The sequence below is a fragment of the Coturnix japonica genome, chromosome 17 (assembly GCF_001577835.2).
Source record: "Coturnix japonica isolate 7356 chromosome 17, Coturnix japonica 2.1, whole genome shotgun sequence".
NCBI classification, from domain to species: Eukaryota; Metazoa; Chordata; class Aves; order Galliformes; family Phasianidae; genus Coturnix; species Coturnix japonica.
The window spans coordinates 1,036,819-1,055,321 of NC_029532.1; the positions used below are offsets into that span (position 1 = coordinate 1,036,819).

General features: G+C 54.0%; 2 protein-coding genes across 5 annotated transcripts in view; both read left to right on the forward strand.

Moving 5' to 3' along the window:
* Positions 1–734: 734 nt before the first annotated feature.
* On the forward strand, positions 735–4,850 carry TOR4A (torsin family 4 member A). 4 transcript variants are annotated; one of them, XM_015878678.2, is made up of 2 exons: positions 735–846; positions 2,397–4,850. In XM_015878678.2, exon 2 carries the CDS (start codon positions 2,436–2,438, stop codon positions 4,029–4,031), a length of 1,596 nt encoding a protein of 531 aa, XP_015734164.1. In that variant the 5' UTR covers positions 735–846; positions 2,397–2,435; the 3' UTR covers positions 4,032–4,850. The 4 variants fall into 4 exon arrangements, with proteins under 4 accessions (XP_015734164.1, XP_015734167.1, XP_015734163.1 ...); XM_015878681.2 differs by lacking the exon at positions 735–846 and adding an exon at positions 1,488–1,596; XM_015878677.2 differs by lacking the exon at positions 735–846 and adding an exon at positions 1,816–1,944.
* Positions 4,851–12,581: 7,731 nt separating this feature from the next.
* The window catches only part of LOC107321607 (discoidin domain-containing receptor 2-like), a 33,786-nt gene continuing 27,864 nt past the window's right edge, over positions 12,582–18,503 (forward strand). The window contains exon 1 of the mRNA XM_015878661.2: positions 12,582–12,709. The gene's annotated coding sequence lies outside the window, so the exon portion shown is untranslated. The remainder of the gene's footprint in view (positions 12,710–18,503) is intronic.

Below are 18,503 nucleotides of genomic sequence, written 5' to 3' on the forward strand. Positions count from 1 at the left end.
GCAGGATTTGCATTCCTGGCCCTGCAGGAAGGGCTGTGCGGCGCCCGCAGCTGCTGCTCCTGGCTGCGTCCTCCCAGGGGGCCCCGATGGGGACTGCAGGGCTCCAGGAGGCCTGAGGTGAGTGGGGGGCTTCAGGATGGGGGGAAGAGGGTGGCCCAGGGCACTGCTCCCCTGCAGCATCCCTTGTATGCATGTGATCTCTCCCCCAGTATGTGTCTCCCCCATCATTGCACTGCCTGAAAGCACATGCATGCTTCCCCCAACCTCACACAGCCTTTCCTGCATGTGTGTGCCCCCCACCATTGCACACTCCCATGCCATGCACCCCCATTGCACAGCCTGCCCCCCATCCATACACCCCCACCTTGTTGCACCTGCATGCTCCCTGCAGTGCCACCCTGCTGCACACACAGCCCCGTTGCACAGAACCCCATCCCATTGCACACCCCCACATTGCACTACCTTCAGCTGGATGTGGCAGCTTCTTGCTCTTTTAGCTGCTTTTAACAAGGGATCATTGCTTCTGCATTATTTTTATGGCATGCATCCACACAAAGTGCTGCTGGGGAGGAGCTCTCCTATTGCAAAACCCCAGTTTATCTCCCAAAATGCCTTGTCCATGAGGGCTGCAGCCCACAAAGTGCATTCAGGGCTGCTCTGGAGGGGACCTTGATGTGATGCTGATGTCCCCCAGCCCCATCAGAATCATCACACCAGGCAGCTGCGTTCGGGACGAGGAAGTGGTGCAGGGCCACTCCTCCTCGCCATTTCCTCCCGGCACCGTGAGGGCAGCGCAGCGCTGGGCTGGGGTGGCAGCACCCAGGGGACGCACCGAGAGACCCCACGGTCAGTGAGCGGATGGGGCCGGGTGGGAAATGGCCGCGTTTGGAGCTTTGTGTCACTGTTGCTTCCATGAGGTGCATAGGGAGGTGGGGAGCAGCTGCATGCTATGGGATGTGGTGAGGTTCTGGGGTGTGCTCAGCTGCACGGGATGGGGATGGCACAGCAGTGAGGATGGCGAGGTGGTGTTGGTAGCACGGGGATGGTGGCACAGGGTTGGGGTGACACGGGGATTCAGGTGTAACCAGAGCTGTAACCTCTGCTCCCATCCCTTCTGCCTGTCCCCCTTCCCCTCTTGCTCTGCACTTCCCCCACACGCTCTCAGCTTCAGATGCAGGTGGTTGTTCAGCCCAGGGGAACCTTTGGGGTTTCCCAGTGGTTCCCCTTCCCATCACCACTTCTCCCACCCTGCTGTCCTGTTGTACCCCTGCCCAGTGGCTCTCCGTGTCCTGGGGTTCTGCAGGTGGGCTTTGGTCCCAGCACCCCCCCGTCATCCAGAGGGTGAGCCATGCCCTGCTATGGGATGGTGGATGTGCTGTTGGGGTCTCAGCTGTCAGAGCAGGGCCTGGGGTTGCTTCCAGACACTTAGGGCTGGCGGTGCCTGGGTGATAGAAGTGAATGGCACCGGAGAGCACCGCCCCGGTGCCGGGGTGACACGGGGACAGCGTGGGGACCCGGCGTGGCCGCCATCCCTCCCGCCGCGCTGCGTGCAGGAATCTCGCCCGGCTGGTTCGGTGCGGGGCACGGCCGCGCAAGGTGAGCAATTAACGCTCGGGGCTAATGGAGGTCACCGGGCGCCGGGTTCGGGCACAGCAGCCCCGACGTGAGCCCCGCCGACGTGCCGGCAGCGCTCCGCTCACATCGCACCGCCCGGTGCCGGGGCTGCGTGCTGTGTTCGCCCCGTCCGGCCCCGCTTCCTGCCCCGCCGCTGTCACCGCAGCCTCCATCCCCGTGCGTCAGCGCCGGGGAAGTGCCCTCCCACCGTGACACGGGCTGCGGGCAGCGCCGGGCGGGGACGGAGCCGGCACCGCGCGGCTGGAGGTCGGCTCGGCCGGACGTCGCTCTGAGCTCCCCGCCGTGCTCCCATCCCTCCCTGCTCGCCGGGTGAGCTCCGGACACGCGTTTCCCCCTCCTCACTTTGGGGGCTGCCCGCGCTGCTCTGCGTGGCTCCGGGTGGGGAAGGGCGGGGGGTGGCGGAGCCGCTGTGCTCCCGTAGAGCCCCCCTCCACGGGGCGGCTGGTAGAGCTTTCCGTGACCTATCTATGCACTGTGACTGTTTCCTTATGGAGGGGTGTGGTGGTGTTGTGCTGCTTGTGTTTGGCAGGTGCTAAGGAAACAGTGTGGGGTCACATCCTGCTGCCCGCCCCATCCAACAGTGCCCTTACTCCGGGGCTGCCTTCCCCATCCCTTGGTGTACGGCTGATACTGTATGCAGAGATCCCTGTTTGGACACCCCGATGGCTGTGTGGGGTCGTTCCTATCGGCCTCGTTTGGCTGCTGTCAATCACATCCTGCTCTTACGAAGGTTGATTTTGCATTGTCCTTTTTTGCTTTAGAAAGAAGAGGATGTGAGTGGGCTGTAAGAACTGAGCGAGATGGATGGAGAGCTGCTCAGTGCAGAGGTGGATGGAGAAGCACCCGCCGCCATGGAGGATGTGGGAGGAGAGGCATCCTGTGCTGAGGGCGATGCAGAAGGAGAGGTGTCCTGTGCTGAGGTGGATGGAGAACCTCCCGCTGCCATGGGGAATGCAGCAGAAGAGGTTTCCTATGCTGAAAGCAGTGCAAAAGGAGAAGGCCCTTATGCTGATGGCCACGTGGAAGGACAGATGTGCTGCTCAGACAGCGATGGGGAAGGAGAGCTGCTCTGTGCCAAGGCTGATGTGAAGGGAGAGGCGTCTTGCTCTGAGAGCGAAGGGGACGAAGTGCCTGACACTGAGATCCCTGTAGCTTCCAAGAAGATCTCCTTTATTTCTTCTCCCTTGAGGGCAATCATCCGCCTCAAGCAGCGCTACCGGGTGCAGAAGAAAAGCCGTCTGCACTTCGAGCTCCCCCAGGAAAAGTCATCCGAGCCCGTCCACACGCGGCTGCTCCAGAGGCAGTTTTCCCTGAACAGGTCTGGTCTGTACGGCTCCTCCAAGTCCTTCTTCAGCCAGTCTGGCTTCAAGACCTCCCAGTACTTCACCTTTGATACATCGGTGGAGGAGTGGGCCATGAGCAAACCCAGGAGGAAAAAGAAGAGAAGGAAATCTCGTGTAGTTCTGTACCCCGACAAAACAAAGCGGTACCTCCCAGCGGAGGAGAAGAGCAACGCCAAACGCTGCCTCCTGCTGCTCATCGTCATCATCTTCTTCCAGATCCTCAACGCCATAGAGAACCTGGATGACAACCTCCAGAAATACGACCTGGATGGCTTAGAGAAAACAATGCACCGGGAGGTGTTTGGGCAGAAGCTGGCTGTGGAAAGTATTATGCAGCTGCTGAAGGACTATCTCGCTACCCACATCCATAACAAGCCGCTGGTCCTCTCATTAAATGGCCCCACAGGAGTGGGGAAGAGTCACGTTGGCTGGTTGCTGGCCAAGCATTTTCGCTCCGTCATGGACAATGACTTTGTGCTGCAGTACTTTGTCATGCACCACTGCCCCAGCGGCGTGGCTCCTCTCACCTGCGAGACAGACTTGTCTAAAAAGATTTCTGACATGGTCACGAGAGCTGAAATAGAGGAGAAGATACCGCTGTTCATTCTGGATGAGGTTGAACTCATGTCTCCGGTCCTGCTGGATGCTCTCAGCCGGTTCTTCGAACCCAACCAAACCAATGAGTTCCTCAATGCCATCTACATTTTGATAAGCAACATTGGGGGTGGTGAAATCACCAAGTTTGTCATCCAGAATGCATCTGCTGAGCTCCTGCAGCAGCAGAGCGGAGCTGAGGAGCTGCTGAATGTCATCCAGCCTGTGCTGGCCCATACCCACCCACTGTGGAAGGCAGCAGACATCGTCCCCTTTGTTCTCCTGGAGAGGAGTCACGTCATAGACTGCTTCCTGGAGGAGATGAGGAGGGAAGGGCTGTACCCCGAGCAGAGCCACGTCGAGAGGTTGGCCAGCCAGCTCAGCTACTACACTACAGGCGGCAAGGAGTTCTCCAGGCTGGGCTGCAAGCAGGTTGTGGCCAAAGTCAACCTGCTGTAGGGATTCTATGCAGAGACATGTCCCGTTCTCAGGATTTACAGCCTTGTGAGGAGTGTGTGAGGGCAGAGCAGCTCAGTGGCTGCCTTGGGGCTGCTGGTCAGGGCAGGGGGTGGCAGCCCAGCTCTGCAGCACAACCACTCCTCTCCTCTGGGTGTTCCCTGTGTTTGCAGAGTGCAGCATGGCCAGTGACAGCCCCACAGCAATTAGAGACACTTTGTTTGTTACTCATGCAGCCATTAGAATGAGGACAGACGCTGTGCAGTACCAAGTGAAGGAAGAAACCATCACCCATTTGGGTTCTCTGTCTCAGCAGCACATGGAGCCGCATCTCACTGTGTCCAGGGCTGCAGCCTTCACTGGGAGCTCTTCTGCTTTTTGCTGCTGGGTGCAGCTCACCACGCTCCTTATCTAGAAAGCCCAAAATAGCAGCTGGTGTCTGTTGGGCAGCACGCACTGGAAAAGACTGTTTGGGCTGTGTGGGTACGGGGCAGCAGGAATGCTGGGCCCTGTAGATGTTCTTTGCCACTGAGACCCAGTGGGGGCACATTGCCTGGAGGTACCTCGGGAGCAGCAGGTCTTTGTTGTGAGCAGGTGGAGCATTCGTGGCATTGCTTCTCCAGGTTTTGGTTTTGTGCCCGGGTCCTCTTCTACAGTTTGCTGTGAACGATCACGTCCGTAATCCTGTGGATGTCTGCACTGGTTGTTTGATTTGCCTCTTTCTAATTGTTGGTCTCCAAAGACTTCCATCACAAACTTCTGCTTCTGGAGTTACTGTCAGGAATAAATCCAAACTATCTTGAATAAATTAATTTGAAAGTACTTCTCCCATATGTGACCAAAATGTGGCTTCAGGTACACACGCTCCCTTTATCTTCCAAAGCAGCTTGGCTCCAGGATGCCCAGGGATGGGAGCAGCACAGACTGTGGGCAGCTCAATGGGTTGGGCATCACTCATGGTGCCCCCCAGCATGTGGCTGCAGAGCCTTCCATTTCTTCCTGGCCTCTTCCCCATCCAGAAGTGATCCATTCCAGGTGTGTGTGGCTGGGGTTTTCAGGTTCACCTATCCCACTGATGTCCACATCCTCTTCCCTGTTCTCCAGGCCCTGGGAGGTGGTTGGGGTTTCCCCTGCATTTCTCCAGTAACACGGCCTGGCTCCAGCCCAAGGAAGTGGGTGCACGTACCCGTTCTGCGTGGGCTCAGCTGCCTTCAGGAAAAGGAGTTTGTGATGAAGGGTTCCTAAAAAGGAGCTCACTTGAGCTGGCTCCATCCACCACAGCCTGCCCTGAGCTGCCTCCGTGGGCAGGTGCTGGCTGATGAGGCTGAATCCTCCCTGTTTGTGTTCATTTTGCTGTGGGATGATGACACAGAGGTGATGCAGTGCCAAACCAACACATTGCAGCATCGTGCTGGCTATGCTGGGCCACCTGCTCCTCCTGCATTGTGCACAGCCCAGTGTCACCCTGAGGGACCTCACCCTCACTGCCCAGTGTCTGTGGCTGTGATGGTTCATCCAGGAGCTGCAGCAGATCCGTGACATCAGCCTGGAGCACAGGTCTGTACACTGAGTGGTGCACAGCAGGAGAGAAGGAATGCAGGACCTCATCAGGGCACCCTGTCAGGACAGAGCCTGGGCTGCACTGTGTGTGCCAACACACCTGCAGGTCTGAGGAGTGTTGGGAGAAATGAGATAAGAGCTTTCATGTATGCAAAAGAAAGGCAGGGAGCCGGGCTGAGCTCTGCACATTCTCCTTGTGCAGGGTGTGGGGTCAACTCCAAAGAGGATGGATGAGGTTACACTGCAGGGAAGTGCTGCAGCAAAGTTCCCAGATGGGCTGAGCAGAACAGCTGCACCAGGGGGGGATGGAGGACAATGGGTTAGAAGTGCTTGGAGTCTGTGGGTTCACAAGCTGCTGTTTGCTTGGCTTCTGCCTCCCCTTGGTGCCTGCTGATGGCCCCTCAGCTCTGTCCCACCCAGCACGCAGCTGGTCTGACTTGCAATGCTTGCTCTTCATTGGGATCACTCCAGTCTAACAGTGCTCCTCTGCAGTGAGTACATGTGGGATGCTAAAATAGCTGGGTTTAGGCCCAAAATTTCAGGCACCTGCATCTGTGATTAGCCAGGCTGGGGCAATGGGAAAGCAGCCAAGGGCTCCCAGGACAATCTGCTCTTCCTCCTCCTGCTGAGATTGCAGTGATGAGCTGCTGGCAGCTCCGTGCCGGGTTCTCAGGGATGCCACGCTGAGCTTATTGAGCTTCCTGTGATATCCCTCAGGCTGGGATTCTATCATTACACATCCAGAGAAAGTCTGAGTAAGTCAGAGCTGGGATTTCCCCAGCCCAGCACTCTGACCTCAGGTTTCACCTCTGCCTGTGCCCTCCTCTGGTTCCTGTAATGGCTTTCCTCTTAAGCTCCTTGTCCAAATCAGCAGTGAGGGCTGTGTGCAGGTACCTGAGGAGCAGGAGATATTGATGCCATGTTCCACATTTTCCCAACACAGCTCTCAATCCACAGCAGATTTTCTGAGGCTGAAACCAAAAAGACACCACGTGTTCCTCCCAGAGCCCCCTGACCTGGCCCAGTTTGGCATTACCACCATGGGTTGTTTCTGACTCGTCAGTGCAAAGTGCTTCGTTCTTCCTGAGATGACTTCATGCATTTCCAACCTGTGGGATGAAGGTTTCTGAGTCATGGGCTTTCTTCACCCTGCCTCCTCTCTGGGTGCCTCTGGGGGCTTGGAAAGTGTTCTGAGCTTTTGTTTTGAGGGTGAGCTGCTCCTTGGCTTCCAGATTGTTGCTTATCTTTCCAATACAAAAAAGGGCGCGTGCCTCAGACCCTGGGTCTGTCCCAACTATTTGAGATGATGTAAGGAGAGTTTCTGCCCCTCCCTGCAAATCGCTGTGCACAAACAGCACTGCAGTTTTTGGATGTTTTGAGGTCAAAACATACTGAGTACTGCAGAGTGCCTTGGCCTGATGTAACCCAGAGTCCTCAGCTCCACTGGTGCCCTGGGCTCAATATCCAAAAGCTGCTCCACACCAGCTCTGTTAGTCCCAGGATCCACTCCAAACCTTTTTGTGTTCCATGCTCATGCCAAAGATCCATCACCCCCACTTCTGAATGCTGCTCCTGATGCATCCAATACTCATTTTTTGGAGGCCCATTGGTGAAATGCATTGGTTCTCTGGCCTGGAGATGATGGATGAAGTTCAACTCTGGATGCAGTTCAATAGAAATTGCTTTTCCACCTCCTTGCACCTGGTGGGCTTCTTGCAGTGCTGATTCATCTTAGTTCTCATCTGAGAAGTATTCAGTGACCTGCTTGGACAAGACAACCTGAGAGTTATAAATAAATCCTTGGGGCATCTCGCTCAAATGATAATAAGCTAATGGGTAATTATGGTTGCCAATAGGAAGAAGACCTGTCCCAACAGGCAGAGCCTTCTATTCCTGGGTCTCAATGTTTTGAGTCCGTGTTATTACTCACGTCCTCACGCTGGGGGCTGAGCTGTGCTGGTGGGGTGGGTTGGATGTGAAATGGGGAACCTCACTGACACATGTGGGTGGTCAGCACCTGTACTGACACACTCTGATGGACAAGGGGATACGCACTGGCTTGGATGTGGCACTGGCTGGGATGAAGGGAATTAAAATGTGACACCAAATGTTTGATTTTGGCATTTAACATCACTGCACACCTTACACTCGGGTGCATTTGGTGGCACTTTGCGTGCCGAGCTGGCCCGAAGCCTGTGCACTGTGAGTGGGAGGATGCACTGCTAATCCCATCCTGACTCATTCGCGTGCAGGGACTGGGGTTGTCCCAAGGGCTCAGGCACCACAGGGCAAAGCTGCAGCATCTGCATGTGATAAATGTTCCCGCTGTGTGCTTTGTCAGAAGCATTTGCATGGTTTAGCTGGAGGGATTTTGCACCAGCCGTGGGAGGCGGATGCCTGGTTAGGATGCTGAGTGTAGATTCAGCCATCAGAGCTGAAGGAAGAGCCATCTTACCCCAGTGGAGTCTCTGTCACAGTGATTTACAAGGGAGAAAGAGCAGAAGTTGCTTGTCTTGTGACTTGAAGCTGACCATCATTTTGTTCTTCCAGGAAGGGTAAAGAAGGCGATATCAGGGAGTGCAAAAGGCAAGGGGGAACATCAAAGAGTGGTTTTAAACTTTGAGTTTGTGCCCTTTGCTGCTGCTTTGTGGTGGAGCTACAGTCACAGAATCATTAAGATGGGAGACGACCCCTAATGTCATCCAACCCAACCGTCCACCTGCCACCAATGCTGCCTTAGTGGTGGTCAGCCCCAGTCTAGAAGAGATGGAGTCAATCTCCACTCCTTCCAGGAGCACAGCTCCATTACTCTCACCTGTGCTCCCACAGCTGACCCCACACTTGCCCCAGCTGATCAATCAGAGGTTCAGGCTGTGATTACCAGTTTCCCATACAATGGCCCTTCCTGTGGTAGGGGGGCTGGAACTCCATGATCCTTGATGTCCCTTCCAACCCAAGATGTTCCATGATTCTATGAAGTCAGCAGCTAAATCTTGTGACTTTACAAAGATCCCAGAGAGAGCTGGAGGCCTCTCCAGCAGGTTTGTGGGCACTCAGCCCTTTCAGGCTCTGTTTAGTCAGCATATAAGGCACAAGGAATTCGAACACAAGCAGTGGTTTTCTTCCTTTTCTGGGCATACCTGGGATGGAGCTTGCCAGAGCAAGTGCTGAGGTTTCCTGGGGCATAGTGCTGAGATTGCACGGGATTGTAACAGAATCTGGGGTCTCCCAGCCATGTATGGATGGATTGGGAAGGCAGCAGAGTTTACCTGCCCTCGGGCTCCATTCCTGCTCTTTATAGCAGATATGTGGATTTTAATGAAGGTTACACTCTGAGAAGCATCAAAATATCTCGAGGGGAAGCCTTGTGATAGACAGCTGTAATGCAGGGAGCGGAACTGGGAAGGAGCACACTCTTACATAGCAGTGTATGCCTGCGGGCAGGTATGGGGTGCTGGGGCAGAGTCATCCCTGGGCAGCTGTGAATCAGCCCAGCTCCTCCCACGGCACCTTCACTCATCATCATCCTCACACAGGTGGGTATTTATAGCACAGGTAGGAGCGGGGAGAGAAATCCAAGAACAGCTTCCCATACAGACACATAAATCACCCCAAGAGTTCAGCTCCGGGGCTCTGCTTTAACGAGAAAGAATAAAAGCACTGTTGTTATTAGCACTATTTTTATTGATATTATTTTGTCGGGCTGCTGTTTGAATTAAAACCATCTTTGGGCAGAGAGGTTTTTTTTCCATGCAGTTCTCCCAGCTTTCAGAGCTTCCCCTGCAGGCTGAGGACGTGATGCCTCACAAGGGAGAGAACCTTTTCTGCACTGCTCTGCTGAAAAACCATTCTGACGGTGTGCCCAGAGCTCTGCTTGCCATCCCAGCTGCCAGGAGACCTCCAGGCCTTCCAACTAAATGCAGCAGGAAAGCCAGGAGGGTGCTGTACCCAGCACGGGTGAGAAAGTATTTACCGCGCCCGAAGAAAGACCCAGCCAAGAGGTGGCTGCTGGTGTGTGTTGGCATCATCCTCCTGCAGGTGCTGATTGAGGAGCCTGAGCAAGAAGGACTGGCAGGGGGAAAGGTTCCTCAGGAGCAGCCCTGCGTGCTGCATGCACAGCTCAGGGCTGCACGGCTTGGAGCTGCAGAGAACTGCTCCAAAGAAGACAGAGCTGCTCCAGAGGCCCTGGCAATCACTCTCTCATCAGCTTATGGGCACCAACCCCTCATGCAAACCATGGATGTGCCACAACAAGCTGGAAGACAGCTGCACGCCTTCTGTATGCAATGCCTGGCTGGTTTATCCCATGCAGAGCACTGAGCTGCAATGAGGAGCAGGCCTGCTCCTGCCCATCACTGCTGCAGCGCTGCCAGCTGCACCGTGACCTGCTGCACTCCTCCGAGGGACACAAGGACTCTGGATGGTGACACGGAGCTGCTGGTGGCCGGGGAGGCACTGAAGGCAGCCCAGGGCTGCAGGGAGGACTGTGCACGTTTCAGTGCTGAGCTGAGCTGGGAATTGGACCCGATGATCCTGATGGTTCCCTTCCAACTTGGGATATTTCATGATTGATGCTGTGATTTGTGACTGATTTGAGACTGATCGTGTTGCCAGGAGCTGTAACAAAAGGCTGCGTTGGGTCTGTACTGCACTAACCTTCCTGTGGCTGCCATGTAACCCCTCTGTGTGCCTCTGTTTGCATGCTGTAATGTGCTGTCAGTTCTCACAGGTCACAGCTCAGCTCTGGGAGTTATAAGAGCGCACAACGTGAGCTTTTCTCCCTTCTGTAGGAATAAAGCTGTCAGGATCAGACCTTCACAGTGTGCATCAACCCAAACTTCTGAGCTAAGGTTTGCTGTGCTGTTGTGTGCCCAGATCTGCTGACCGTCCTGGGGAAATAAAACCACCCAACCAGCAAGAAACAGGGAGGGGGTCGGAGCCACAGCGGCGCTGGAGCACAGACGTGCTGGTGCCAGCACAGGGAGAGGGTTCATGGAGCTGGGTCACAAGAGCTGCAGCATGGGGCTGAGATGGGTTGGGAAAGAGCTGGGCCGTCACTAAAGCAAACCAAGGGAGGTGATGGGAAAGAGCTGTTAGAAGGGGAAGTTGAGCCAGAGATCACCAGAGGGCCCTTCTGACCTGCACTTTCACTGTTTCCATGTTTATCATGGGGTTACTGGGAATGTAGAATGCTTTGTGGCTCTGTAATGTGGGTTCACAGACTGGTCAGGGGCATCGTGAATGTGAATGTGATGGCAGCAGCCCCCCATCCTTTGGGACACGGAGGGGAAGATGTGCGATCACAGGGAGGGACCGAATGTGGAGTTTTGCATAGTGTTGGAATTCTAAAGGCTGTTGAAAATGAAAAGGTGGTTCAGCAGCGGTGGGGAACGGGGTGAGATCCTGCAGAGCTCGGTGTAAACGCGGTGAGCTCTCACGAGAGGGCAGCAGAGACACAAGCTCAGCACCATTCCCAAGGGGTCCCGGACCGGAGAACACCGGAGCGTAGCGGTGTAGGAGATGCTGAGGATGCGCTCAGTGCCTTTTACAGCTGGTTTGGTGGGAAACTGAATCTGTGCGTGGGGTGTGACCCAGCAGAATGGAGACAGAGAGCCCTTAAATACAACATCCCCATCGCCAAGCCTGACATGCAGTGTTTCCTCATTCCACATGGCACAGGGTGGAGAGCTGGGATGTACAGCAATGCAGATATAACAGGGACCACCTCCAGCCAACTGTCAGCAACCTAACCCTGGGCAACCACTGTAAATTCATTGCAGACCTGGTGACTTGAATGAGCTAAATACAACAAGAATGTCACACTCTTGGTCTGCTGTGTGCAGTCTAGCATCCCACGTCATGGCCCCCAGGTTCTATCTGTGATAAGGACAGGGCCCATCCTGGCTGCAAGCTGAAGGATGCTGCCAGCAGTGCACATCCCTGCTGCACAGCCCAGCTGCAGCAGCTCCCAGCCATGCACATCACCACGGCTGTTCAGAGCTACAAGCACCAGCTCCAGCTGAGTTCACAGGGGGTGTGACAGCCTGCAGGATGGACTGTGTGGGACTGGGGAGGGATGACGTGGCTGTGCGCAGTCTCAGAGCAGCGCACCCAGGCAGGATCTGTATCTGGAGCATGCCAGGACTCAGTCCTGTGTTTGCATTCCTAGCCTTGAGGCTCCTGGGAGCTGCTTCTTCTGCAGGACAGCCCCCTGCAGCCCAGCTCCATGGCCTTCCTGGTCCATACATTTCCAGTCCTTTTCCTACCTCTCCTTACCCAGGGCTCTTAGAGCCCCTCAGCTCTCTTCCTGCTGCCCTGGACAGAACACTATCAGGACACTCTCTGGCACTACCAAGAGCGCTGCAGCAGCTGTTTGGTTCTGCCCAAGGCTGGGGCACGAGGGGTAGCGATGCTGCTACATGCAGAGACATGCCATGGGCATTATAAACACAGCTGCTTTCATTAGACACATTATTCACCCTCTGGCTCGCTCTAATCCAGCCTGTCGGACTGATGATGTCTCAGGAGCGTAGTGGAGAAAATATTACCGTGCCTTTTGTAGTGTGGTGCTCTGTGCTGTGATGTCTATCTGAAAGAACATGAAGAGGCTGCTGCAAATATGACTGTGAGAAGACAAAAGGAAATGATGAATAACCAGGAAAGCAATGGACAAGGTGAAGCCACTGCTGGGTCCATGCCTCTGCTTGCATTAAAGAGCCCATCCTGCCCCGTGATACACAGAGTACCAGGCAGCCTTTAGTGGTCAGGGAGATGCTCTGCTCCCTTAAGCATCTCGGTGGCTCCGTGCTGAGCTCTCTCAAGCAGTTCCCTGTCCCTTTTGAACCGAGGGGCCCAGAACTGGACTCAATACTCCAGACACCATCACACCAGGGCAGAGCAGAGGGGAGGAGAACCACCCTGTCAGCTCCGAGGGGCACAGCGGGTACCCGGCCCATCCCTGCGGTGTCAGCCCACAAGGACACACGGCACGGGCCCAGCTCGGCCGGGATCCCCTCGGCCCGGCAGCGGTCGCTTTAAGAACCACGAGGCCGCCTCCCCCGCCGTGTCCCGCCCGTCCCGTCCGTGATGCCGTTCTCCGCCCGCCGCCGCTCGGCTCTCAGGTAAACGCGGCCGCTCGGTCCCACCGGCACCGGGGGAGGCGCTGCCCTCGGCGGCCGCTCCGCCCCTCCCGGCCCGGCTGCTCCGGCTGCGCTGCGGGGCCTGTGTCGGGCCGGGGGGGATCCAGGGGTCCCGGGTGAGGCCGGGCCGGGGCTGCTCGTTAACCCTCACATCACACAACTCGGCTGCTGGCTGTGCTTCTAAGTTTCTTTTTTGAACACTTTGTTTCTCTCTTTAGGAAGGAGAATCCAAGCCTCGCTGTTGTTGTTGTTCTTTCTTCTTTTAGTAGGTTGCTGTGTGAGAGCTCTGCTTTTGTTTGCCCCTCTGTGTGATGCTCAATATGAGTTTGCTGGTTGTGCTCGCCCTGCTCCTCGTGGTGCAATGGGTGCCCATGGCTCCATGCCCGGCCTTTATTCTCCGGGCTGTGAGCTCCTCCAGCATGGGGCTCCTTGTGGGTACAGATAAAATAGTGCCTGTGGCTGCAGTGTGTCAGCATTAAGCCTAAAGGGAAGAGGAGAGGAAAGTAAATGCAATAAAGCAGAACTCTGGGACCTTTGCTGGAGGCAGAAAGGGAAAGGTGCGTTGTACCAATAGGTTGGCTTTTTGACTGCTTCCTATATTTAGCTGAGGCTGAAAGATGCAATGCTTTGGGATGCTTCAGAGTCAAGTGCTGAGCTCTCACCTATTCCTCTGAATGGCCTGTGTTGGAAAAAGAAGTCCCGTTTTCTTCTTTTCCTTGTGATTTACTTGGGAAGCTGCACCACGGGATAGAGCAGCTGAGCTCGTGGTTATTTCCTCTCCCCGTTTCCTGCCTTGAGGTGGTTTACAGGGACCTGGGCAGCTCTACCTGAGTGATGTACTTTGCTTTCAGCGGTTGAAGGATGTGTTTGCTCTTCATCCTATAAAGTGAGGAACTTGGCTAAGGCATAGAGAGCTTGAAGGAAGCTTTTTCTCTCATAATGCTCTGTGTAACCAGAATGTTTGCTCTCAAACAGAGCTACGGGCCTTTAAAAACCACGAGGCAAAGAGCTTCTTTAGGGCAGTCCTTCAAATCGGTGTGAGGTTGAGTCACTTGGAGCCAAAGGGGCCATCGTTGACCAAAGGGTTGCACTGTGGTTCTGCCCTCCTGCAGAGCCCCTCAGTGCTTCTCATGGGGCTGGGTTGGGGTCAGGGTGGTTCTTGTGGTTAAAGTGTGATCCTACTGGGAGTTAACAAGTAGCTTTGGTGAAGGGAAATGGAGAGAGGGCGCAGTGTGCTTACCTTGATGCCCTGCTCTTGTGGTAACGAATGCATGTTGCCTTTCCACTCTGATCTCTTCATTCTGCTTGTTTCATAACAGTTACTTTTGCAAGTTGAACTGCAAATAGGTGCTGGAAGTAGTGAATAATCACTTCCCTTGGAATAATCCCTCGCTGAGCAGAGCCAAGGATTCCTCATGATCTCTTGTTAGAGACAAGCTGACTTTATTTTTTCCCCTTCCTGTATGCTCTGTTGAACACTGGAGGGTGATTTCTATCCAAGAATTTTAAAGACAACCTTCCAAAGTCCTTAATGGCCAACCAGCATAAAAAGGGCTGACTGGGGGCTGCTGCTGGGAGCAGCTGATGTGGGGTGGGTTGGCTGTGGTGGAAGTGATGGATGTCAGGCTGCAGCTCCGAGTTTGCAGGCGTGAGTGTGATGCTGCTGTGATAGCACTGCAGCTTCTTCAGGAGCACAGTGCAGCTGCCCTGGCAGGGACCAACCAGGAGAGAAAGGTGGGATTCGGCTGCTGTGCTGCTTCTCCACCCTCCAAGGCCTCGTGTGATGACTGTGGGGAAATGCTCATATGCAGGTCCAGAACACAGAAGCACAGAAAACACATCCATGTTACTGCTGTTCCCTCTTTAATGGGTTCCTTTTCCAGATGATGTTCAACTTGCAGCTCTGAGGCTTCTTTTATGCTCTACGAGTGCTTGCTTAAAATGAGAGTGTGCATAGATCCATGGAGAGAAGTGATGCTGCAGTTCGGTGCTGGCAGGCTGTCCCTGTCTCACTGCCTGCCATTGTGTGGGAGGAAAAATGGCTGCCTGGTTGTGTGACCCCAATGGGGAGCAGAGCAGCTGGGGTTTAACAAACTGGTTAGAACTGTGTAGGCCCCCCCCAAATTCTCCCGAGACATCTCTGCTTTCCTAGAAGCTTCCTTTAACAAGCTGATTTCTCAGGCTGATTGCTTGCAGATGAGATCATGCAGTGTGTTTTGCAGGGAAAGAATCTGAACTTAGACTGGTGAGCCAGAAAGTTTTAACACACAAGTCACATGCCCAGTGTCCTCATGGCACATACAAAACACCAGAGACTACGAAAGCATCCGTCTCAGAGCAGCTTTGTGCTCCAAAAAGAGCTGTCTGAATACACAGAGTGCCAAGGGATGCTCTTGAGTGCTGGGTCCTGTTGTTTGGACAGCAGCAGGAGAGAGCAAGGAAGTGTTTCATCTTAGCTCTGTTTCTCTCTTTAGTGCGTGTGGTGCTGGGATAAGCCCAAGCAAGGGAAGGCTCTCATCTGCATTAATTCCACAGACGTTTTTCTGCTGGCATCCGCAAAGGAATTTGTGTAGGATTGATGGTATTTTTACAGCTAATGCATCAGAACTTACTCAACAGTGAAAACTTAATGGCAGTGTTCTGCTACAGAGGATCCCACACGTCTCTGTCCCTTGCAGAAGGGACTGTGTTTTCCATTTCTCTTGATGGTTGAAGGTGTCCTTCATAGAAAAGCCTTTTCTTCCAAAATCACCGTAGCCATAGTTGAAGAACGTTGTGACTTCTGCAAAGCTGTTGTGAGGTGATGGTGGTGGTGTGTGCTGCCAGCAGATGGGAACAAGCTGAGTTTGAATGCTGGGAGCTTTAAGCACAAGCTGTTCTACCAGGCAAGGTGGGAAGGCACCTTTCTGATTGAGGGGCCTCTCTGGGCCTGACATGATTTCTTCTTCCAAATCAAGGAATTACATATTCAAAGCTGTTTGATATTTTTTTTGGGAGGGTGTTACTGATATTGGTGATGGAAATAGGAGATGAGGGGAGCCACTTTTTTCTAAAAAGGAAAAGAGGAAATTAGGCTGTTGTAGCAGAAATGTTAAGTCATGGCTTGAAGCAGTGATGGAGCACCTGGTGGGAAGGCAGGGCCAACCCAGGGGAGCTCAGCTGTGTGCAATGCACCTGAATGACTGCAAGGGATGAAGCCAGGATCCACCCCTTCCCAGCCCTCATTTAAGGGTTGGCGGTGGAGGTGAGGGCAGCTCTGGATGGAGATCCCTGCATACCTGAGGCCTTCCAAACGTAAGCAGCTCTTTTCCTTTGTTTTTGTATCTGCTGCATTTGGGCTCATTCTCATTTGCTGTAGCTGAAGACTTTGCCACCCTGCTATTATCATTCTATTATAGCATCACACCTATGCAGGGAAACTTCCAGTCCTAAACCTGAGGTCTGTCCGTGTGTTGCTCCTGGATGGGCTCTCTCAGGTTGGTGCCCAGGCTGGCTGCTCCCCTGGGGCTGGATGTGATGGTCTGTGCCCTGAGCAGTGCTGCCTACACCTTGTTGTGTCTGTGGAGCTGCTAAAGCTGCAGCCCTCTCAGAGCTAATGCTCACAGAATGCGTGAGCAAGGCATTGAACTGGGTGGAGTTGTACCAAAATTTGGACTCGGGGCCTGTCTGCTCCTCGTGCAGCAGCTCTCTGGGTGTTTGCCTGGATGAGCTCCTGGCGCAGATGATGCTCTCCTGACCTGAGCTGACTTTCCTCTCTTGATGCTCGGGTACAGTGCCCAGATCTGACTGTAATGCTGTGCAGCACAGAGCTCCAGGTGCTGGTTGAACCTGAAATGAATTTGTTCCTGTCAGGGGATGACAGGGTGGTGCTGGCTTCATACCATGGAGGATGAAGGAGAGGGTGAGAAGACAAGGAGAGGGAGGGATGAAGTCAACCATTGTACTCCTTCCCCAGGACTGTCGTACATCCTGAGCCTGCCAGCTGCAATTTGGAAGCCAGAAGAATAGGGTGGGGTATTTTCTTCCAACCAGATGAATTGACGCAGTGAAAATGAAAAGCGAGTTGAGTTTCTCTGGGAATAGCCTTTAAGGTGTAAAAATGTCCCACCCGTCAGTAATGGAAAGCTGCAGGAGAGTGCAAATACAGAGACAAGGCTTGCAGAGCACAATGGCTTTTCAGCTTTCCTTTTGCTTGAAGGATGGGGATCGGGGCATGTTCTGCCTGTATCATCTGGTGGTGGTTGCCGTCCTTTAGGTTTCATTGTCCATCTGTGTTACTGCTGCCTTGTGCAGACATGCTCCTTCACCCCGAGGGCTGATTCTCTGTGATTAGCAGTGGTGTTTTTTGACCTCATCCCAGTGCTGGAAGGACAATGAATAGCAGCCGTACTTCTGAGACGTCCCCAGAGCATGAACTGAGTGGGGAAGGATTTCTTTCAAAACTGCTGCAAGCTTCTTGAGATCTGCTGGCTGCCTGGCTTCTTGCTTGTGTTCTGGAAGTCCTGTAAGCTTTTGTGTTTGAGTACATAGCTGAAGTTAATTGCCAAGAAGAAATCTCTTATGGAGGGTGCTAATTAGTGTAAGGGCAGGCTGACGCAATGTGCTGACCCTGCCTGAGACCTCTGCAGTGCATCACAGCACAGAAACTGGGGTACCACCATCCCTGCCAGCACACAGATAGACCTTGTGTCGTCCTCATCAACCGGGCTTTAGTACAACATGGAAAGATCTCTTTGGAGAAACTCAGCATGAATCTTTCCTGCAAGTGTTGGCAACAATTCTGCATAATCTCTATCACAGAAATTGGGAACCCTGGGTGGAGAGGACACCTGGAGGTGTTCAACCCAACCTGGATGGAGGTGGGACCATCTCCAGCATGTGATGGTCTCAGCCATGGCTTTGTCTGGTTCAGACTTGAAAATGCCCGGGCATGGCACAAGGTGCTGTGCTGGATCAGCTTTTGTTTGCTTTTCTTTGAGCTGCACCTACTGCACCACCCTGCAGTGTGGGTTTAGGTTTGGATTACCTCATCCTGCAGGTTTCAAAACGTTTCAGTGAACTGTTAGGAAATGTCCCACTAGGTCTAATAGTGTGTAATGTATCTGAATCCTCCTGTCTTTTCAGCGCTAGCATTGGAAATATGAGCTGATCCTAGAGCTTTTTCTACCAAATCCTGTGTGAGGTGGTTTCCTTGTGTTTGCATGGGCTGTTGCAGATGAAGCAGTGCTTGCAGGACACGTCCCATTGCTCAGAGGGGCATAAGAGTGTTTTCCACACAGCATCAGTTATGGGATGTGCCCGGATGGGATGAAGGCTTGGCACAGGATGGCACTGTGACCATTCCCTGCCCTGGGGCCACACGTGGGATCCGCGTGGGCCAGCTGTGAGCCCAGGCTGAGGCCACCCATACACAAGGCATGTTGTTGCCTTTCATCTGCCCTTCCCAGCCCCTCGCAGTGGGAGGGGAGTGTTTTTCCCCAGAGTCTGTGTTCCTTTCAGAAAAACACGGGGTCATGAGTTGAGCCTTCCTGCTGGAGCACCCCTCTGAGCCACCCATTGCGGCCTGGGTGCTAATGGGAGCAGGATGGCTCTCGACATCTGAGAAATAAGCTTGCATCCTGAAATGCCACAAGCCTCAGAAAGGTGATGTGGGCACACAGCGAGGCCAGAGCAGGGGCCTCCAGTGTCATCTGGGCTGGGCCTCTTTCTTTGCACAAAGCTGGGGATTGCAACATTGCTGTGCTGCTTTGGGCTGGGATGCCTGGCTCTGAAGGGG

What these genes read in the sequence shown, in the direction of transcription:
- TOR4A (XM_015878678.2), top strand. Translation starts at nt 2,436, where the DNA reads ATGGATGGAGAGCTGCTCAGTGCAGAGGTGGATGGAGAAGCACCCGCC.